The 24331-nt window shown below is 39.7% G+C and overlaps 1 protein-coding gene across 1 annotated transcript in view; it reads right to left on the reverse strand.

The window, feature by feature from the left end:
• The window catches only part of nr5a2 (nuclear receptor subfamily 5, group A, member 2), a 68984-nt gene extending 62373 nt beyond the window's left edge, over window positions 1-6611 (reverse strand). The window contains exons 1-2 of the mRNA XM_085248211.1: window positions 5885-6611; window positions 2591-2709 (exon numbers count right to left, since the gene is read on the reverse strand). Coding sequence (XP_085104337.1) covers window positions 2591-2709; window positions 5885-5966 — 201 coding nt within the window. The 5' untranslated portion in view covers window positions 5967-6611. The remainder of the gene's footprint in view (window positions 1-2590; window positions 2710-5884) is intronic.
• Between the last annotated feature and the right edge of the window lie 17720 nt (window positions 6612-24331).

The following is a 24331-nucleotide window of genomic DNA, read 5'->3' on the forward strand; positions in this document are numbered from 1 at the left end:
TGCACAGCTACAAGCAACATTTGTTGCCTTGACAAATTTACAAAATAACCAACGAAATAAATTGCGTACTAATTGACATGAAATCAAAAAAATCATCCTTCCTAGCGTGAAAGTATATGCTGCAAAAGTATCTAAAATTCACAAAATTCATGTTAACTTGGTGTCAACTTGGTATTTCTGCACACACACACACACACACCAGGAAATGCAATTTACTCTTTTTCAATACAAACAGCAACTCAGAAAGAAAAACAAAATGAATTTCACTGTATTTCACTGCTTGATGTCCTCTGACCTTTTCTCCTGCTACACCATTTTTCTTTCTTGTGTCTTTCTGTCTCACTTGATAAATTAAAAAAAACATCCCTTTGAATGTTTGATATGAGCGCCGTGCATCTAAGCACTGACCTCTAATTTGTTGTTTGTAGTTTCAGCATTTTCAGGTCATTCCTCTGTGCTCACACAGCTAGCCCCCCCCCTCCCCCCAAATAAAAAAACACAAAAAGAGCTGTTGACTAATGTAGCCCATTTCATTGTTCACTTATTTTTACTTCAACAAGAAGGTACCATTTTTACTTTACGCATGCTGGTGTGTATGAACTGAAAGTGTCTGTGTGCATGGATAAAGGGGGATGTGTGTCTGTGTTTGCATGTACACTTGTTGAGTGCAAAGGTGGGTTTAGGGATGTGGTAAATCAATTGGGGATAAGGATCTGTATGTGTGTGTGTGTGTGTGTGTGTGTGTGTGTGTGTGTTGGGGAATCTTTCTTTTTCTGTGTGTGTGTATGTGTTGTGTATTTGTGTATTCGTGTATCTGTGTGTGTCAGCTCAAATATGGAAGCCAAAGCAAAGCTCAAAAAAAATGTGACCCTGATAACGAGCGTTATTCACAACTTTGCTCCTGGGGCTCAAAGGGTGGAAGAGGAGAGTGGTGCAGGCTCGAGAAAAATTATGACATTACTTCAAAATTACAAAAATTAGAAAAATTAAAGGAAATTATTTATTCTGATAGTGCATAAGAAAAAAAGAATGTCGTATACGTAAGGCCGAGACTACAATGTAGCTGCTCTGTTTATCCAGCTTTGTTCAGGAGACACAATGGATATGGATCGCTCTGCCTATCTAACAGAGTGTGTTTAATGTCAAAATGAATCTGTCGAGTACCGGTGATTATACTTTTAACGGGACAGGCTGCCTTCATTTTAGAGATAATCAATGACAAGCTTCAGGTGAGTATCAATATTATTAATGTTTCAGCAAGCATACACAGCACTTTATCAAAGACCTTCATCTGCATCGTGTGTGCTTCCATACATGCACGGCAGTGTTTCAGCCAAACTGGAAAATGTGTGGACTGGCTGTCCTGCGTGAGCCTTCGCTGAGCCTGAAAAGCAGCAGAGATGCCACTGACTGCTCCCTTCAAGCAAATGCTTAGCATTTCAAGGTCATAATATGGGATAAAATCTATAACATCTGCTTTGAATAATGACCACATAGGCAAGAAATGTGCACTAGCACATCATTACTGAGGAGCTGCAATTTTACACTGAATAGTGTTAACACAGAGACATTTGTCTTAGCTTAATTTTGTGCTGACAGCTTTACTAGTTGAGGGGGAAAAACTTGGGAAATGCCTGTTTGCTCTGCTGAGGGGAACAGTGGAAAGATGCAGAAGGAGACAAATAGGTTGTTGATAGATCTCAAATTAAGCTTTAACAGTTTGATTTGCGTGGCTTCATTATTAGCCTGCACATGGAAACGTCGTGCTGTTGAGGTCTTAATGAACTTGTGATGAGAGTTTTAGACAGCAGGGTGCAAGCCTGTGCAAACAGAAACTCTATTGTACGCTTTCCTTCGTGGGTTAAAGCCCCCCCACCACACACACGCACACCTCCTGTGGTTGGTGGTTGCAAAAAAAAAAACAAAAAACAACATAATAATTTGCAAACACTCTTTGCCTGCTTTTGAACTCCAGTGTCTTTTCCAAGCCGTTCCACACTTTACAAAAATCCTCTGACACTCACAGGAAGAGTTTGTTAGATCAACTGTCACAACAATATTTGACCCCTGGCCTCTTTACTGTTGGTTTTCCTGCAGTGTTAATGGTGAGGAGCTGAAATGTTGCTCTAATATTACACTTGTTGCAAATCATTCTTTAAAAAAAATCTGCTTAAATGCTTGGCATGCAAAAAAAGAGAGAGAAGGACAGAAATGACACCATCCAGATAAGCAGTTTTCTTCACAGTGGGTAGCCCATAGTATTTAGGAAAATGGCTGACACAAGAGGAAGTATAATATCAGAGAGCGCATTAAACTCATGAAAACCACAGTTTAGTCTGTGTAAGCCTCATAGTGACACATGTTGATGCCCTACAGGGACTTCAGAGGCTAATACAAATAACTGGACATATATAATTGCATGACACTGCACAACGATAGACAAGAGTGCACTTGAATATTTTATACATCGAAGCAGTTAATCAGAGGTCACCACAGGCACACAGTACCATGCACACTTTATGTTAATAGGCAACTTCTTGCTTAAATCGTGCAGCATTTGTTTTCTATTTAGGGAATTGGGGGCACCAACCTTGCAGCTTTCGCAGGTCAAAAGTCCGTAGTGATACCCTGAAACCTTGTCTCCGCACACGGGACACATCTCGTCCAGGTCTTCGTCATATGAGTAGTCCATCATTTTTAACTGAGGGGCTGGAGGAGGACACACGGAGACACATACACAGAGAGAAGTCTATTTCAGTGCCGGGGAATCTCTTTTTCAAAAAATCCCTCTTTCATCCATCCATGGATGAAAGAGGGTGCGGAATCGCGCGGGGCAAATTAATGAGATTTTTCAAAGTTCTAGAAGACTTTTTTTAAGGTTAAATTTGAGGAGCAAAAAACGACGAATAGTAGCTTTTGGATAGAGCTGAGAGGACGCGATCATTTATTACTCCCTCTTCCTCTGCTCTTCTACATCCGTCTCAGACAGGAGCCAAAATAATAATAATGATAATAAAAAGAAGCTCATGAAAGTGAGCCTCATACATATGCAATATGTATCCGAGTCGTGAAATCGCTGGGGGAAATCGAGAGATATTAGACTTAAGGATTGGAGGAGAAAATGTTACCGCCCACAGACAAATGAAGACACAGAGAAGCCCTTATCTCTGCAGGCGAGGGAGAAACCCCCCCCCCATCCAAACCCAACTTGAACCAACATTATTTTTCTCTATTTAAGAATCAGCCACAGTACTACAGGCCATTTAATTTTATTTGCTTTATATTGGTACACACATTTTATGTGGAGCTGTGCGCTGCATTTTAAAAGTTCTCAATTCATAATTTTCCTGGTTACCGAGTTTTAGCCATTATTTATACTGAAGAGAAAATAATGACAAACGCTGGAAATAACTAATTATGTAATTTTAAATAAAGGAGGAAAAGCATAAAAATTCCCTCACCTTCCTTGCAGATTTTCCTCCTTTTCTCTCCCCCCCTCTCTCTCTTTTTTTTTTTAATATTTAGGTCTTAATAGTCTACATACAAGTACGACTATTTCTGAGGTGTCTAGCCCTCTTTGCCCTGTTAGAAATACCCACCTGCATAAGTCTCTGTGTGTGACAGCGCTACAAGCAAACGGGCATGCTGACTTTTACAACAGTTACAAAAGTCTTTATGGCACTAATCATAAAAAGCAGACAGGATCAAAAAGGAAACCACAGTGGATATGGCTGTAAAAGTGGAAATATTTTGTCAACTACGCCTTCCAATGTCTTTACATGGGCTATTAGTACTGCTCGACTTCAAAATCCCCTCATCTGCTCTCTCCGAGACCTATTAATTAGACATGATTTCTAGTTTGTTAGCGCGTTGCCCTGCTGGGATCAGCGTATCCCAGCTGAAGCAACAAGTTCCACCAAGCTCCGTTTTTTCCCTTTTCTTTTATTTCCTTCCACAGAAACTCAAAGCAAGCTCGATTTTCGAACTTTCTTCTGCGTTAAAGCGCAAGAAGGACACGATTTTAAAGGCCTGTTCTTACGACGTACCGCAGGTGCATTTTGGACGCCTTTTCAAAAAGAAAATAAACACTATCCGAGCCCTGGTTGCAGTTCTGAAGTGATGACGCAGTGGAAAGGAAATAATAAATTAAGATATCCGAGGGGTGTCCGTCCTGAGGCCGACAATAATGAATATTTATTTTACAGGATCCTATCCAAATATTTTCTTTCTTTCAATTGTCATTGCTATGGTGTTTCCATTATTTTGTACAGTGAATTTCGCCTTTTAAGGAGCTCTAACAGCACATGACGCGACGTTATGCCTGTAATTATAGTCCAAATAGTGTTTTTTATGCACAGACAAATTGAATATATTTCAGCACCTCGTTGTATAACTGACAGACGCAGGTGAATGCATACAACGTCTGCGCAGATTACCTCCAGAAACACATCGGCCCGACCGTCAATCATTTACTGTCCACTTGCTCATAAAATAACAAAAGACAAAACAAAAAACCCAACGTCCTCCAATTGTCAAAAAAACAAAACAAAACAAAAAACCTCGTGATTCTAAAAGAAATTCATTTCAGTCGGAGCTTCCTTGTTTTAGCTGCCTGTAAAAAAAACCAGTTGGGGTAAAATAAGAAAAAAGGTAAAAGGGCTGGCAAACAAGCCACTCCTTGTTTAAAGTGAGAATACGTTATCAATGTCTTATAAACCGAGAGCGGGCTAATTGATTGTCCGGTTATACTGCCGTGGAAAGACATGCTGGAAATGATCAGGGTTATATGAGTTTAACTTGCCATTGAGGTCAGAATTTCTTCAAAAATGTAGCTGCTTAATGTGCAGCCTACTGTGAAGATCAAGAAAATAGATTTTTACGGCATGCCACTGGGAATTTAAATAATTATGCTCATTCTGAAAAAAAATGCAGGGGTCCTAAAATTTGCTCTTCATTTTTTTTAAATGACACCGATTTCGAACATCTGAAGGCCTTACGCAGTTCTCCTCGAATGTGAGATAAAAACCTCCAACAACAACAGTTTAAAGCTTACAAAAAAGATTTCACACTACAGCATTAAAGCAACATCTAAAACGTAGTGATTTAGTTTAACTTTATTTTGCAGCTGTATTTCATTTGAGAGTAGAATCAACTTGGCTGTACTACGAGAGAAAGCTATTGCGAAACTACGTGTTGGCAGACAATACCAAGCTCTTCTTTACCGTTTGTAAAATCAATAAACTAGCTCATAATTATTTTCTTCTTGGGTAAAAGTTTGCTGTCCTTAGTCAAATATTTTAATCTTAATCAGACACTCCAGTTTTGCTTCGACATCAACAACTCTTCCACAGCAGTTTTCTTTAGAAACAAAACCACGAGCAGGTTTGAGATATTTCTTATTCTGCTAAGAGAAAGTCATCTGTTTCATTCTAAAATCAGAGAAATAAAAAAAAAAAGAAACAAACAAGAAAAAGTTACATTGACAGAATACCTCTGCTCTGTTTCTTGCTTTTTACGCGCTGCTGCCGCTCGCTCTAAGCGTGAATGACAGGTAGGTACCTGTTTGACCGCGGGCCAAACTTTTAAAAAAAGTGCTTCCAAGTTGAAGTGGAAGAACATTATCGAAGCCTTTTGGAGATCATGTTGAATAATAATAATAATAATAACCCCCCCTAGTAATTACCTGCTAAGTTCGTGGAATCAACGCGTTCGTGTATTGGCGTATGACAGATCGGTAACTGTTCCTCATTATAAGAAAAAAAGGTAACGAATACAAGCATGTACATTTTAGTGAGTACACTCTCAGCCGGAAAACGCTCCACGAAGACAGCGAAGTGGAAGCTTCGGGCAGACTACCGAGATTCAAATGAATGACAGTTCTTACCCTGCATGTTCCTTGGCATGTGCCCCTGTTCGCCATACGATCGAGAGAGTCCCAGGGATTCAGTCTCGAATTTGGGCAGCATGACAGCACTGCTGGCCTGAGATAGAGACTCCGCACCGCACGGCGGGACACCTGGACGTCAGAGACAGGCGTTCGCACAAACACCCCCCGAAAGACTGTCCCGAGCGACTTCTACCGTCCTATTTCTTACTTTATAACTCTCTTTCACTTCCAATTATCAGGCAATGCTCCAACGATAAAGCCAGATTAAGACTTTTTTCTAAACAACAGGCTTGCATAGCCTGTGTGTAACGCTGCTTTGACTTAGCTACACTGATTTAAAAAAAATATTAAAACGCATTTACGCAAAAAAGAAAGGAAAAATCTCAGAAATAACGCAGGAGAAAACGGAGTGATTCCTTCTAAACTAAGTAAGAAGCACTTTCGCGAAGAGTTAGGGAATCACTCTGCACTTAAGAAAACAGCACAAGGTCCGGATTAGAATGCGATGGTAAGTTTCCCTTTATCTTTTCCAAAGTCTTTAAAGCGCGTCAGCCATTAATGTGAGACTGTCAGTGTAACTTTCAGCCTTGAGCAGACAAGCACGAGCCGCCGGGGCCGCCCTCTCCTGTGCGTAAAGTCGGATTCGGTGAGTCGGTCGGACTGTCTGGAGATGTGGAGACCTCTCCTCCTCCTCCTCGCGGCTTTGTTTACTCCGCTCTCTCCAATCCGAGACGCATGCGGTCGTCTGACATCATCTTCCTCCGATCCAATCAGGAAAGAAGACCGGGAAACATCGCCTCAAACTCTCCAGGTCCATCTCTCCAAAATCTCATCTATTTAATCCCGTTAATGACGGACTTTAAAAGCGGAGGGAGAACAAGGAAATCAAGAGAAGTGATGCAACTGTAGTGAGATCACCGACTGCGTCTGGGCGCACGGAATGCAAATACAAAGCGCAAGGTATGTGGATCAGAGCGCTTTAGCACACGCACGCACAGGGAGCGTGAGAGCGAGCGTTCCTATATGCTAAGTAATTTTTTCATATATATACAAACTTTAAAAGATGAACTATTGTGACAAAATTATACTCTTTCCTTCTGCTTTTCTTTCTTCTCTCTGTGTGTCTGCGCCCGTGTGTGCGTGTGTGACCACTCCATCTTAAAATACAGGTGAGGACATTGTAAATTCTCCATAAGGCCATATAAATTTCATGGAAAACTCGAGCATCACCGGCCTCAGGCTTGAAATGACCTCACTGTCTAATCAAATCGCCCCCTTTATGCAATAAATTATACCTTTGCTTCTGAATCATTAACAGTAATTGGCTGAGCGGGGATCAATTAGTGATCTGACGTCACTGCCTTTCAAATTAAATTCATGCAAAAAAGAATGACACTACAGCATCCCCGTAATGCCCCACGACCACAATCACAAAAAGCTTGTGTAACTTATTTTAGTTCGCAGACCACAGAGAAATATCCAACTTTTGAAACAGGTAGAAGTCTAAACTATTTTCTGTCGCGTTAAGGAAACGATCTGGATTCCTGTTGTCTGCGCATGTCTTTTAGTGAGTTACTAAACTCGGAAAACGTTATTGTTTTAAAGCACCGTTATAAAGGATCGCCACAAAACCTTTACTTCCCGCAGGTGCGTATATACTACTCCAAAATCTGTTTGGGGCTTTCCTAATCACTGCTGTGGGTAATTTAGTCATGAGGAAAATTGACATAAAAGTGATCCACATCATTGAATGGCAGAATACCGTCACTTCAAAACATTCATGAAGCCAAAAGTGTTTGTGTGGAAATGGCGGCGGTGTGTTTTTATGAGTGAGGGAGACACGGAAAATCACCAGACAAATCTGACGAACATAAAAGGGTTACAGAGGGCACACACACACACACACACACACACACACACACACACACACACACACACACACACACACACACACACACACACACACGTTTCAGTACCTACAGCTAATGGTAATGTTAAGACTTTGTCATCTCTGAAAGAAAAATATTTTTTATAGCAATATAGGGCAAAACCCCTGCTCATTATCATAAAATGCAAGGAGCACAGAAAGGTGAGGTCCCCCTGATGACAATTATTTGTCTTGTTTTAATATATAAATATATAACTAATAACATATTTTACTTGGAACAACAATTTCCAAGTAAAATACTTAGAAATTCAATTAAATAGATTTCACAGTAAAGCCAGAAACACAGTCAGAGCGCAGCCACAGCTGTTGTAGTCTTCTTTTTTTTTTTACAGAGTTGAGTAGCTAAAGTCTGGGTGATTTATAGACAACCATTTTGCCATTATATATATATGTATATATATATATGTATATATCACCTGTGTCGCCGCATACACACACACACACACACACACACACACACACACACACACACACACACACACACACACACACAAAACAGGCTCATATGTACTGATCAGGTCCTCTTTGGAGCATTGCCCGTTTCTCCCAAAATGCTCTCATAAGTGAGTTGTCCTGTCTTTGTGAGGATGCTCTATGTAATGTATTTTTGTAGTTGTTATCATTATCCTAACGCAAACTTAAATTTTACAATAAACTTTAATGAAGTCATCACACTAAAATAAAAGCTATGGGGACTTGTTTTTCTGTACCTGCAATGTTAATCTGTAAACAGACTGATGCTCCTACTTCATCAGTACACTGTTCACTTGTACTTCATGTGTTCACAGGTTCTCTACAGTATGTGTGCTCACATACACACATAAACACAGGCATACAGTAAGTTTCTATTATACTTCCAACTGAAATGTTTTCCTTACACAGTGATCTGGAGTCGTCTTAGGAAAACAAGTGAGATGTGATATATTCAAATACACAAAAATATAAAAAATATAAAACTGAGAACTTTAGCTTTGAAATGAAAGTAGTTACCCTGCAAAGTAATCTCTGTATCCACACACAGACAAACACAAACAGGTCTTTTTATTTGTTTTGTTTTTAATTTTAGACAGTGAGTTGGTGGCCAGGTTTAGGTTCTTAGGTTTGTCAGGATCCTGGGTGGTGGTGGTGATGGGGGTCCACCAATCAGCAATACACACTCAGTACTGAGTTGGGATTGGCTGAAACTGTGTTACTTGAGGGCAGTGGTGGGTGGAGTCAGAGGTTGACAAGCAAGAGAGGACAAGTAGGGGCTGAAGGGTGAGGGGGGAGCAGGGTAGGTTATAAAATGACACAGAGACTGATAAGACCTGTGGCAAGATAGCTCTACTGGAATGATTAACTTATTTAGAGGGAGAGAGAGAGAGAGAGAGAGAGAGAGGCCCAGCCAGTGAGTGATGGTGAAAGCTAATAAGAAACGTAGAGACACAAAGGAAGTAAGGGAGGAAAAAGAGTAGGTCCAAACTTTGAAGATGAAGCATGAAGAAAATAATGTTCGATCATAACAGTCACAGAAACTGTGAACTTAATTAGATAGATAGATACGTAAGTAGTAGTACTTTATTGACACTGAGACTTTACAGTTTACAGTCTGAGGTTATAAAATGACACATTAAATGATGTACAAAAGTACAAATCAAACTCTGGACTATTCACCTCCCATGTTATGGTTCCAAGTTTGGATTTATCTGATTGGCACAGACACAAGCACACACAGTGACAATTTGAGCAGCAACACTGCAGGCTGTAAAAATGATATTTTGCATGCATGCATGGTAATTAAAAGTGCCAAAGAATTTAAAACTTCATGCAGTCTGTCTTTCACTTGTGTGTCATATTTTTTGCATGCGTGTTTTCATTTGTAGGGCTGACACCTTGTATGGTCTCAGCTTGCGTGTGAGTTTTATGAGGGAGTGCATGTTTGTGTGCGCGTTGTGTTCATGAATGAGTGTATTCCTGCGTGTACAAGTGTTCTGATCAAATAACAATAGCCTTGGAAATGTACAGCAACACACACTAACATCATTAAATTATAATCAACACACATTTGCTATTCATAAGCAGGAAATCACCCCCTCCACCACTCACTGCCAGACACAGACACCCACATACACACCTCTCTCCCCTACCTGCTACTGTTTTCTGTATCGAAGATGTAATGTAAACAGTCATTTGTTCTAAAAATACAGCAGGACTCAAAGTACAGAGCAACAACTCACAAACAGAACTTCACTGAGGTAAACAAAACACGAGAGAATGATTTATGGAAGTAGCTGTCAGTAGCTTTGAGGTTTTTGCGCTGTTCTTAGGATGGCAGTCTGCAGGAAACAGACCTCTGATGTTGTGCCTGGAATCTGCTGGAATCTATCAGTTTGGTGGTTATGGCTCCTAATGTTCCCATTACCACTGGGACCACTTTGTTTTCCTGTGCTCCTTCTTTCAGATGTTGCTGTCTGCTGGGATTGCCACATCTATCACAACTGTGATCTTGTGCTCCTTGTCAACCACCACTATGTCTGTTTGGGTTGCCAGCAGCTGCTTGTCTATCAAGAACCTGGAGTCCCACAGGACCTCAGCCCTGTTGTTCTTAACCACCTTTGGGGTTGTTTACCATCAGGACTTGGGTCCTTCTAATCCACAGACAGCACAGATGTTTCTGTACACTATTCCAGCCGCTTGATTGTGCCTCTCATTGTATGCTGTCCCAGCTTGCATCTCACATTCTGCTACAGTGTGCTGGACAGTACTCCGGGGAACCTTTGCACACTTTGCAGCTCAAGCTCTGTTTGCTGTGGTAGAGTTTTGCATTTATGGATCTGAAGTTTGGGCTTAATCTTGCGCTGCAATAATCAAAGCCTTGGTGCTGTCCTTTAGGTCAGCCTTTTGTGGCCACTTGCAGTTTTTCTCAGTGTCAGGTACTTCCTCTAACTCCACTTCCCATGCAGGTGCTTAGTCTTCCACAACTGTTTCCTGCCGTTCTCCTCACTGTTTTTCTTCAGCTGCCATCTCAGGAAGTATTCACAGATGCTCCGTGTTTCATCCTGAATTGTCGCTGTGACACTCACTAATCCTCGCCTTCCCTCTTTCTGTTGTTTGTTGAGGCTCAAGGTATCAACTTTGGGTAAAGATCACTGTGCACTGGGACGAGTTTTTGTTTCTTTACACTGGTGGTAGCTGTCTCCACCTGTGGCCAGCGTATTATTCCAGCTGGGTATTTGATGACCAGTGGGACATATGTATTGTTTGCCTGGATTTTATTCCCACTATTAAGCTACCCTCTGAGCACCAGCCTTACCTTCTTTAGGTATTTGGCAGTAGCTGACCTTCTTGCATCTTCTTCATGGCTCCCGTTGGCCTGTGGGATACCCTTGTAACTGCCATGTATGTCTACTATTTTGCCTTCAGACAACTCCACCTCTTCAGTCCAGATCACCTTCCCTCTTTTTGCCACCATCTACCATTCAGCCACCGAGTCCACATCGCAGTGTTCTTGCTGTAGATACTGGTCATATGGAGAGATGGGCAGTAATGCGTTACATGTAATTCCTTACTGTAATCCGATTACTTTTTTCAAGTAACAAGTAAAGTAAGGGATTACTATTGCAAAAACGGTAATTAGATTACCGTTACTTTCCCGTAAGCACGCTGAATTACTGCGTTACTAAAACCGTGATTTTTTTGCGAGAATGTGTCATGACAGTGACGTAAGCGAGTGTGACGTTTGTGACAACAGCTGTGTGCAGATCAACAATGGATAATAAGAAGGTAGAATGGAAATAACCATTTAATTCTACTCGCACTGAGTTGTAGGCTTTCTTGTAGTCCTAGTGTACTGCTCTATCAAGCAGTGGCTGGTGTTTTCATCCTCTGGTGTTGTTTCCAATGTCTTTCTGAGCTGTACTCATATTTAGACTCATGGACTTTCTCAGTCTGGTTGCTATGATGCTTTCATGATTGAGCTTTCATGTTGTGTAGAGGCCACTAAACATCCTCATTCACGATCAGGATTGTTCTGCCCTGTATTAGCCAATCTGCTGTTAGCAGACCACTTATTTGTGCTGCGAGGTATTCATGGAGTGCTATAACCTTCTTCACTTAATATGGGTGGATAACATCAGGTTCTGGTGCTGCCCAGGTCTTTATGTTTTGCCTGAGACAGGTAGTTGGATAACTGCATTTGTGGCCTTGATTAGTTTTTGTGTGGTGTGCCAACCTCAGTTCATTGAATTCACCTATTATATCAGGATGGGAATCATTCTGTTGTGTCCATCCTGCTTAGTTTAGGTTGATATTTACTCTTCGTCTAATTCCTGAAGGTAAAACTTTGACTCCTAATCTCCTACATGCTCCTTTTAATTCACCAGCAAGTCTCAAATCTTGTCTGCATAAGAGGTTGCAAGAAATAAACAAAGAAAATGAGAGATTATTAAAGATTTGTGAAATATGAGGTGTTGTGAGTCTTTTTTCCTTTTTTTGGATTGAAGACGATGGGTTTTATCCACCAACCAAAAGAGAGAAACACTTCTACAGTTCAATTTGGATATGATACCGTATCATAACTTAACTGATTTATTCTATGGTGTGCATTTCCGTAAAGCCTTCCATGTGGACAGTTTTGGAGCATTGAAGTCATGCTGAGAAGATTAATTCTACTCCTTTTTCTAGACACTCTCTATGGGAACATACACTGCTGACTCTCTCTCAGCTTTCAGTAACCATTTAAAGCATCTGGTATCAAACATCTAGAAAAAGTAGCAACTACATTTTGATTGTGGTTCTTGTGTGAATTCTATTGCTCTTACACTAAAAATCACAAATCAAATAAAAATAGTTATTAAACTTATAATAGTACAAGTACAGATTAATGATTGAAGTGGTATTACATGCTCAGTGATACTGAAATGAAAAGTGTGTGATGCAAAGAAAACATCAAAACACCCCATATGCTTCTCTCCAAGGAGTTCTTTTCAACAAGCTTAGTTTTTAAAATAAAAAGATATATTTCATGATGTGTTTGTTACATTCTTGCATGATACCCTTACACTGTTTCTTATTGTCTAATTCTCTAATTCCTCAGTATGTCTTGTACTCCTTTGACTTTCTATTGTGCCCCCAGGTCAGCTGCTGTTACCTGCTGGTCCCCAGTTCTTTGGATGAAGGCAGTCAATGGAGGAAACAGAGTGTGTCAACAGCAAGTGTTGACATTTGGCTTAGGAGATAAACCTCACAGGGGATCAAACAAAGACTGGCTCTTTTGAGTGGAGAAAGGAGTGTGTGTGTGTGAGTGTGCGTGCATGCATATGTTTGTGTAAAGATGTTTCAATGTTGCAAGATTTCTGCTGACGTCCTGAAGCCGAAGGACGCTGATAATTGTCTGAGGGCTTTGGTTATCTCCATGTCAAAAGGCTGAGTGAACTTAAAAGTGAGATGAGGTGCACAACACACATGCAAAGATGTTTTAATTATTCATAGCTTCAAAAAAAAGAAAAAATATAAGAGATATAAAGTAAAGAGAATATTTTCTGACACGACTGGCATCTATGTGCTCAAACACAAAGTCCCACAAAAACACACGCTGTAACAAGTGTACCGATGTGAAAGAATTTTTGACTCTTTCACAGCAGAATGAGAAAAATGTAAAGATCATAGAAAGGTTCATTTCTAAATGACACTTAAAAGGAGGAAGACTCTTCCAATGGTTGAATAAAGAATGGGCAGCATTATTTCTCCCCTACAGAAAAGCTGCCGTGTCAATAAACCTGTCTAGAGACCAGCATTAGTACAGATACATATCAATATGCTCGTTGCTACAGGGAATGCAGTGTTACAGGTTATTCACATGATTCCAGGATGTCTTTCAAATTTCATCTAAAAAGTGCATCACAGATCCTTCATTAATGCCTCTATATTTCTGATTTTAACCCTGTTTAAATTAGCCTGTAGGTTTAAATGCTCAAAACCAAAAACTTTTGTCTTTTTCCTGCTGAAAAAAAAAGCCAGTGGTCTGACTAAGGAGCTTGGCTCTTCTTACACAATATATAATGTTTTTAATGTGATGGCAGTTTATTTTTCACACATGCACTGTGTTGAGATGCTACCAAAATAGGCAACTGATGTTAGGTTGCACTAAAGACCAAGGGAGGACATGAAAACACAGTAATCCAAACCCAGTCGTTTATTGGTTTTGAATTGGCCTTAGAGCTTCAACAATTTCTAATGGTCGTTTAGACATAGCTGTGGTCTGTGGGCATACATTCAAAACTAGTGGTAACGCTGGCCATACCCTACCGTAAATGGTTGCACAAACATATAGGCATTTTCCTATTGTGTTCACATGGGAAATAAGAATTTAGTCCACTGGGTCTCAGTTCCTCTGAGTTCATGAATAGCCACGTGCCCACTCTTGCAGCCAGCAAAAGAAAACTGGCCATACTTTGCTCTTTAGCTTTATAAAGTTAGGTTGAGCAGCAGCGATGGAAGTTCTGTATATGGCTAAATGCCCTGCTATCATCCCTAACATAAAGGACAGTCAAAGTGTCTGTTTTGTGTACTATTGAAACATCACAATCCATTAAATTTGGTACAGGTTGTTCTTGAAGGTCAGTCAATAAATAAACTGACTTAAGCACTATAGTAAACACTTTATCGAAGAGGATTATGGCCACTGTAAAAGGAAAAAGGTGGGGACGTCAAAATTCAAAACAAAAAAGACATCCCCACTTTTTTTCCCGCTGTGGCCCTAATCCTCTTCTGTAGCGCTTCCATATACAACACAAGGTGACTAAATGGCAACCATCCATGGATCCAGTTTCCTAAGCCTTTATTCAGCTGAGGTTGCAGGGGAGCTGGAGGGTATATCTGAGCACTAGGTGAGTGAAAATCTACACTGTGGTGAAAACAAAATGTATCTCAATCATATGTTTTGTCCATCACAGTAGATTCAAGACTAGACATTACATTTCACCACCAGCATTAAGACAAAAATCTTGTGGAAGGATGCTGTTTATCCATCGTTACACAACACTTTACAAAGATGTTGTATTTATCTATTTGTTTTGTCACTCTTCTTTACGTTACACTTGTGGCGCTTGTTTATACCGCTCATATATGAAAACACAGACTTGGATGCTAATTTATCATGCTATTCTTTTAACCTTCAGTACATCACTGTGTATAGTGAAATGGAAAAAATGGCTGTTCATAAATAATAATATATTAGTCAACAAATTAATAATCTCAACATATTTGTATCACTCTTCTGTGACGTACACGTAATGTCAAAAATGTACATGTAGCACAGACGTAATGTCGTCATTCATTTTGAGATCAGCCACTATGCACATCTAATACATACAAAATTTGTAAAGGTTGGAATGTTATAATAATAATTCCCAAAAGCTATATAGATAATCCTGATAATCCTGGTACCTTAAATAATTTATAAAGTAAGTTTCTTGGAGTTAATAGATTAAATAAATTATTTAATCAAATTAATAATCTAATAATTAAAAAAAAATATATTGCTGTCTTATAGTCATCTCCTGCCTTCAGTAGCTAAATAAAGGAAACAGTAATTAGTTAAGTCACTATTGTGATAATCAGAAAGTACTGTGCAGTGAACACACATCATTTGCATATTTTTTTAATGTGTAACTATTGAGCAGATAGGGGACATATATAGTGTAATAGTCACAGAGTAACACAAGCAATAGTACAGTCAGCTTTGTGTTGTGGCTTCAAAGTCTGCTCTAAACCCCAAGAGAGAGAAGTTGGTGGTATGCTGTCATTCTGTGTTAGTTTCACTTACTGAATGTTATCCAGAAGACAAACTGTAGCCCACTTATTACACATAACCGAGGATGACTGGAGAACGCTAGCCACGAAGTAATTGGGTTTATGTTGATGAAAATGCTTTTGTCATGGGACACGCGTCATTTACATTGCTGACAACAGACTACAGCAGATAAGTGCAGGAGGGAATAAGACAGTTGAGGTTGCCGATGTTATATATGGAAGATTCAAAAGAATTCAAGTGGAGAGTGTGAGAAAGTGAGCGCACACACACACACACACACACACACACACACACACACACACACACACACACATACAGTTTACTCTGGGATAGCATAACATTATGTCCAGAGAATGTCTAGGAATGCTGTGGGAACTGTGACTCATACAACCTAGCCACTTCTCCCAAAACACACACATATGTCACATACGTCCACACGTCCAAGATAATAGTTAATCTGGCATCTTGTTGGTTCTTGTCCAGGCTCTTCTTTAGAAACAGATGTTTAATTGTCATATCCACATTTAGACAGCTCCAACTTGACCATCGACTTCTTTTTACTCATTTCTTTAATGTGGGCTGCAATTGTGAGACAGACGGCAGATTAATTTGTACATAAGAGTTAGTTTAATATTAGCAACTGTGGCCATTCACAATACAAATTCCAGGCACCCTTAGTCAGTTTTGCCTTACGTCCTCCTGCATGAACAATGTATACTGAGACCCGAGAGCTGTTGTAATCTTTGTCCTGGCACTCTCAGTAGTGCACATACACATATTTATTGTGTATTGACCCTACAAAAACACATACATAAACTCATTCATCCTCTCTGTTGTGCTTGTCACCTTTTTTGTCTGTCTCTAGTGCTCTGTTAACACACATGCGTTTATTCACACACATAAAAAAAACGCAGCGGCTGCTGGATCCATTAGCAGGTCATGCAACAGTCATTGTTCATTGCTTCCTATAGGCTTCTATTTTCTAGCGCCAACCGGAGGAACAACAGTCCAGGCACATGGTTGGGTTGAAACTAAATAAACAAAGCAAAGCCAAACGGTTTATTTTGCTGCAAAGCGAATACAGCATTGATAGTATGTGTGTTAGTATACTGTGTTTATTCTGTCACAGAAACATAAACTAATAACTTTATGAGTGTATATCAAACCTTTGTGGCTTCTTATCTATTTGCATTTGTTTACAGCTGCTACTATTAGCATCATCAGGTGAAATTCCAAGCTGAGGCCCCGTAGGAGCCTACAAGTGCCAAAAACAGCTGCCGAGGGAACATCAGCTCATAGCATTGTTCTCCTTAGACAGTTCCTATCATGCATGATTAAGTTTTACGTTTTTTCTAAACTGCGGATGTCTATCCAGGACACAACTAAGAAAATCGGAGAACATCCGCTGATGATGAATATCATGACTTCCATCACATATTCATTCAAGGAAATCCAGTTAAGATTCTGAAAATTAAGACATGAGAAACAAACCTTTTCTGTGGCTTCTTATACATCTGACATCCAAGAAATCCAAAATAATTTTAATCAGCCTTAAGTTACCAGATGAGAAAATATTAGTCTGCGATTTAAATATCTTTTTCTACAACATCTTGCCGGCTGTGTTCACATGAATATGAGCAGAAACCTAAGAGTCTAATAAATTATATCCTATTAAATCACCAAACGCATGTGTTGAATCATGTGTTACTTATGCAGTTTTAAAAATTGCTGTTCTTAGTCACTGCTAGATATCACTGCTGTTTAATGAGATAATCTCTCTGCTTGTCAGTCAGTGACATGCAACGTGTGTTTCACCTTAATCCCAAAGGTTTCAGTAAGCTAGTAAGTGCCTTAGTAAGTCAAGGAGTGGTGAGTGGGTTGAGGCAGAATGGCAACAGACAGGGGAAAACTGCACAAAGTTGCCACTATATATAATACAATAGGAAAGAAGCAAAGAGTCATTGAAAAATACTATGTAAGGTTGATTATTTGAGTACAAAAGCAACAAAGAACCAGTAATTAGGGCAGTGTTAGCCACAAGATGAATGTGCGGTCATTCATGGCAGAGGTGCATTTACACATACAAACACACACCTGACTATAAATGCTCTTGTCTGTTCGTACTGATGTTTACCCAGGTGAATCCTGGGATATTGTGTGGGTTGTTGACTTTCTTTTAAATTCTTCTACCTGAGACAGACACACACATTCATACACACACACACACACACACACACACACACTGACGTTGACTCAGGGGTCAGTGTGCGGTTGGCTGTAACAGTCTGGACAGAGAAAAAGAAAAAGTGGATGAGATGGACTGCTCTTACTCAACCTCCCTGTAGCACTCTCACACACACACAGACACAAATACTTGTAGCTTCTTGACTGGTGTCTGTGGTTGTGGAGCGGTCAGTTGTAACAGACACATAGTATCCCCTCTGGATGACCCTTTGCAATTAACACAATTACACACTCACACAGACATGCACAGATCCATGCCCAATGGACCAGTCCTCTGCAGAGCTGCTTTGCCATTCAACACTACGCTAATGACACAGAACACCTAACAGGCCATCAAAGAAATACACACCTCCCTCTCTTCCACCTTGCATAACATTAAGATGTCCACTGCAATCAATTTAAATTTACATTTTACACATTAGGCAGAAAATCTGAGTGAGTCCAATCAATGAAATCAAATGTTTGCAACATCTTTTTTATGTATGGAAATATTCTGCATTTTATGACTTGTGCAAAATATTTTTTTTCAGATGCGCATGCGTTATTGAAATAAAAAAAAGAAACATTTAAAGCAAACCGACATCCAGGGAGCGCATTTACACTGGAAGCATTTTCTATTTCTGGCTTAACTATGTAGTTAGTATAAATAATTATGAATGCCAGGACAAGCACTACACATTTTTTGTTCCTGTGAACATTTCTGATCTTATCTGATTGCTGTCAGGTTTGGAGAGTTTACATCTCAGCGTGTCGCGATTCAATTAAGGAAACTATTGTGCTGGGTCTTTAAGGATAATGGCTAATAAAGCTTAATTGTAGCACAGAGGCTCATAAAATTCAGCAAGTAAAGATACTGATAGAGCTGCTTTATGGGTTAGCCAAGCTGAGGGGAATGGGCATTGTTCTCCCATGATAAAGTCCTGCACCAGTCCAGTGTATGTTTACTTGCCTCCCTGTGACGGTATAATTTTTGGTGGCATGTTCTTCTGTGTGTTTGCTTACCTCTAAGTGACAGGCAGAAGTGGGTGATGTGCAGGTCACTTGTTAATTATGGCAGCTTTCACGTCTCCGTGTTGCTATGTGTACTAGGACTTAATGGAGAGTAAATACAGAGATCCTAACCATTAACTACAGCAAAATGCTTGGTCATGGAGACACTTAGAAACATTATCTATAGCCAGTTCCTGTTTCTGACTGAAGGAATTTGATCCTAGCATTTATTTTCCTTTCTTTCTTTGATTTTTTTAATCTCTTAATTATATTGATGTGAGCGCACAGTGTGAAAGGAAGACAGCTGTTGCATTTCACATAACCAAACCTGGTGGATTTTTGATTTGTTCAGAGTAAAAGGTTGTCCCGTGCAAGTGTAATTTTATTCTCCAATAAAAAGTAGTGACATCTAATTTTGCTTCAAAATTCAAATATCTGATATCCAAGAAGAGAATGTAGATTGTTTATTTCTTAGAGCATTGTTAGATGTTTATAGGGGTCATGCCTCTTCCCAGCACTGGAGGCTTGTCAGATAAGCTGCTCTTCCTTTCCTGTATCCTCTCAACTGCTCTGCAAACACCCAGCGGACTGGATGAACCAACCAAAACCAACATGGCTTCCCATATGCAAATTATTGTTATATTATGAAAATCTATTCCATCCATCGTTTCTTTAGTAATTTTTAGCATCGCAGGGTAGCTGGAGCTACGATAGGGTGAAAGGTGGGGTGCACGCTGGCTAGATCGCCAGGCCATTGCAGGGTCAACATAGAAGGGCAGACAGCTATTCACACTCACATTCATATCTAAAGGCAATTTAAAATCACCAGTTCATGTATTTTTTGTCTTATAGCCTGTGGTGAGATCACAGAAATGAAAATTAACCAATATTTTTATCTACATTTAAAAACTCAACTAGAAAATTGGGAAGAGATCTCAAAATAAATTATGGTTAACAGTAGAATTAAATTTGCAAATGGCGATTAAAAGATTGATCGTATTCACAGATTGAGTTTGAAATAAATGTATTAGATTCTGATGTATTTGGATCTGAAATTGTGGTTGTAAAACAGTTCTTACACTAAAGATGCCACAGATTTCAAAAGATTTCACTTTTAAGAAAAGAAAGAAAGAAAAACAAGGAAATGACAAGTGGCAAAAGTAAAGATCACAGAAAGTCAGTGGCCTGTGTAGGACTAAACATTTACACTGACATGTAAATTTTTAGTCCTACACAAAAAAAATGTTTTTTAAATACTGAAGCATAAAATAGACACAAAGTATTGTGTTCCTTCCCAACACATAACAGTGTCACAAACACACGTCTGTCTGAGACTTAATCGATGTTAAGCTGTCTGCTTGCAGGTGTCAAACGAAATACAACATGGCTTCTCATTTCTCTCTCTTGAACCACTGTGGTGACCCTAAACAACCCTAAAGTGCATCATTTTTTATATATATAAATACAGATTTTGTGATTTTTTTTTGACACTTCTAAATCATTTTTTTGTCCTCACAAAAACCTAAATCAATTCCACAATACATTTTAAGCAATGCATTGCAAAAAAGGCTGGATATAGGGAATATTATACAAAATTAAAATGTATATATGTAAATTAATATTTGATTCTTTGTCAGAAGGTTCAATAGAAGCTCTATTTGAAGAAATTTAATAATTTTCTGGCAACTAATTCATGGTTCTGACTTTAAAGGGTTAAAAGGAGCTGCAGATAGAAAAAGAAGAAGAACTTTTACAAAATATAATTAAAAAAAAGTCTATCAGACAGAACTATCAATCATATAAATAATAAGCTGTCACACTCATAAACCCAGTCTGGATTGAATTTCTTGATTTAAAGATGCTACATGAAATCTATAATTTTCCCTGTAGTTCTGCTTTTTGGTCTGGCAGTATTTGATTTCAGCAGCAGAAGAAGCTCCTATACTGTAAAGATCACCGATGCACTAATACTGTATCCCATATTGTGTTTAATCATCTATTGAAGACCTCACCTGCTTACTCTTAATTAAAGACCATAAGCTAAGTGTCAGACATGAAAAGCGTAACATTCCTCACTGAAACCGAAGCAATCATTCTGCAGTCTTAGTTGACATGAGGAATGGAGAAAAGAGGTTGGCCAGCGAGTTTTCTGACAGAAGTTTGGACAGGAGGAGAGTCGAGTTCATTTTAGCTGGACAGAATCCCTTCAGCAATGAATTATTCATTCAGCCAAACAGCCAGTCTGCCAATTGGTGAGGCAGACTTTGGGCTCTGTCTGTCAGTTGATTAGCTACGTCCGCCACCAAGAGTCATTCATACAGTCAAGAGGGCTGTGAGGTGGAAAGATGATCATTTACCATCAGTGTTAGTGCTTACATTTAGATCTACCAACTAGCTGTTGACTTAATTTGCTATCTTTGTATTAGTGGCAATCAGAGCTAGAAAGCTAGCAGATGTACAAAGTCAGATTTGCTAGTAGTGCTGTGTCTCGGAGAGGCAGAAGGACCGGAAGCATGGGGTACGTTTGATGTATATCCTTCTGAACGTATATGTAGAGTTGGTGTGCATCTGTGTGAGCTGTGTTATGGACCACCCATAGGCCTCGAGCATCTGGGTGAGGCTTGGACCTCGATGAATTATAGTCCCCCCCTACGAGATGGTTTTGTGGCAAGTTGGTGGGGGATGGAGTGGGCTTGGGTTTGTTACACCTGCGAGCTCTGTCACTGCAAACCTCAAGCCAGTTCCCTGAAATGGGGAGGTACATGTGTTGGCCAGGGTGCAAATGACTGCCAGCTTTCCCCCCCTGTAGGCTCGAGGGGAAATCTCACACATATGGTTCATATACTCGTTTGTTTAAAAAGTGAAGAAACTTCAAGAAGGAGCATGTTTTAAGGAATGAGAAAATTCTGGCTTTCCAGCTGGATGTGGGATGTGAGAGCAATTTTCTGAGACATGCAGACAGAGTCCCCTGTTGTGGAGATATATGTGAGCTGCCCTTTACTGGAACCCCAGCAGATATAAATGACACTTCTCATCTCTCCGGCAGTGCATGGGCCTGCGACTGTTACCAAGTGTTTGAGGTGTTTTACCTCGTGCTGATGCAGATAAATCTGTCACCTGGTGGAATCCGTCTCCGGGCCCACAGTCCGGGGGAACAAATTGTGGCTTTTTGTTGGTGAGGGGAGAGAGGGGCAGAAGGAAGGAAGGAAGGAAGGAGGAAAGGATGGAAGGAAAAAAGTGGATAAAACAGCAAGTGAGAGAAGTGACCTGTCAGCTGAACCCATTTATCATCTAGACAAAATGGTTGCCTTCATGTTTTCCTGCTGACCAGCCGAAACATCCTGTGGTAAGCAAGTTTTGAGGTGTGTGCGTTGCTGGGTTTCTCCGTTTCTTGTTTGTTTTCTTTTTATTTTTCATTAATTTATAAGCTTATCAGTATGACTAACATTTTCTTTTATTCTATCCCAATGCTTCCTCTGTTTTCTTTGCACATGGTGCATAAAGACTGTCTTCTGCGTCTTCTCCCTTGGCATCAGTATTTAAAAACGCTCCATGGGCTTCAAATAAGATTAGGTCACTGAAGTCTGGCATAAGTACAGAGTCAAAAAAAGGAAACTTGTGTGTGGTATTTATAGAATGTGGTGAGACGGCTTCTTTGGTCACTCTTAATTATTTTTTCCATACAGCAGCAGGACCGGTGATCCGATGTTGTACAGTTGTGCGTAGCTATTAAAAGTTGGTATGCTGCGGACCACATTAATGAGGACCTCCAGTTGGAGTGGTCAGGTGGAGCTGGGCCTTTAGTGGCCAAAAAACTGACAGATTCATCCTCTGGAGAAAATGGTGAGCCAGTTTTGGTTTGGCAACACTGTGTGTGTGCGCATGTGTGTTGACGAACATGTCTGGGAATTGTGCTATATGTTCGAATATATGCACAACTACACATCAGTACAAACTCGGATATGATTCACAAGTTTTAATGCTACCTTAAAACTGATATGTGTGGCTCTTACACATACAGAGATGCATGTTTAGAAAAATGCAAAACCCTGCCCTTCCCTGGCCCAAAAAGATCAGTTAAACTGTTCTACACCAAAGTCCAGATCTTGAAAATGTGATCAAATAGAAGCCAATAGAGACTAAGCTAAGCAGTCTAAGTAATATTAAAATCAAGGTATTAGATTATGATAATTCCTTTGACTTGCACTTTATTTTAACATGTGTTTAACAAAGAAATAACATACTGTAAATCATAACTGAACGACAAATAGTGATCTCACATTTGAAGGGGAGAGGGGATTGCTGATAATTACTAGTTCAATTGGTGACAATGATGGATGAGTTTATGTGAGCTCACTTTAAAAATGTCTTCATAGAAATATGTCTGTAAATTCACCTAAATGTAAGTATTAGCATACACTATAAACCTGTGATTGAGCTAAATATTGTGAAGCAACTTTGTTTTCCATTTGGTCTTCACCTGCAAGTAGTTTGATGTTCAGTGTCTGCTGTACAAATCTTTTCCCTTTACTTTTTGAGCATAATGCAAAGAAATACATTTTTAAGAAATTACATTAACATTTAGATTTCTTACCCTTTTCTTCACCCCACTGGCCCCATTCGAGTGTGAACAGCTCTCTCTGTGATAGGCTGGCGACTCTTCATGTTCCTCCTTCGTGAACTTGATTTGGATAAGTTGTTAAGAATAGGTGGAATGATATTATGCTTACGCATTTCCATTTTTTAATGAAAAATAAATTAGTTGGGATTCTGTTGATCTTACTTTTTGGTTTTTTTGTTTCACTAGAAAATAACCTCATCAGTTTTACAAAAAAACCTTTTACTTATGCTGTCTTACTTCATATAATCAATACTCTCTGATCTGCTATTCAAAATGCACGCTAAAACATCTGAAATGCAGAAGCTTTGTCAACCTTAAGCAAACCATCAAAATCGCATACATTTCCAAACAGTGCACCATATATCTCAACATTCATGTACAGTGTGCAGTGAATGATGGCCATTAGTGATGGCCTGTCAATAAGCAGCATGGGCAGGAAATAAAGAGATCCCCTCTTTCCCCAATAGGCAGCAACATAAAGAGAGGTGGGGTGGTGGTGAGAGTGGGGTGAGCAGATAGATCATAGTAACAGCCAATAATAAATGGATCATGCTTCTATGTTTTTAAAGCCCGTGGCAGCTGTATTGAATGGGAAACCTTGTGTGGGGGAGAAAATAGAGGTTTATTGATCAGAGAGAGCATGTAGGGTGGAGTGCAGTTGGGGCGTGGGGGCTTTGAGGCCTGTCGTCCTCCAGGAAAATGATGTTCTCACTGAGTTTTCTATTTCATATACATCCAAACCCCCACACCTCCGCACAACGCTTTGAGTCACTCACCCTCATGTCACGTGCATTCCCACAGCACATACGCACACATATAAACATCAGGCCACGGCCACACAGAGGAGCA

This window comes from Mchenga conophoros, linkage group LG15 (genome assembly GCF_057382185.1).
Source record: "Mchenga conophoros isolate Kocher_MC1m ecotype Shallow Benthic linkage group LG15, M_conophoros_male_GT1.1, whole genome shotgun sequence".
In the NCBI taxonomy this organism is placed as follows: domain Eukaryota; kingdom Metazoa; phylum Chordata; class Actinopteri; order Cichliformes; family Cichlidae; genus Mchenga; species Mchenga conophoros.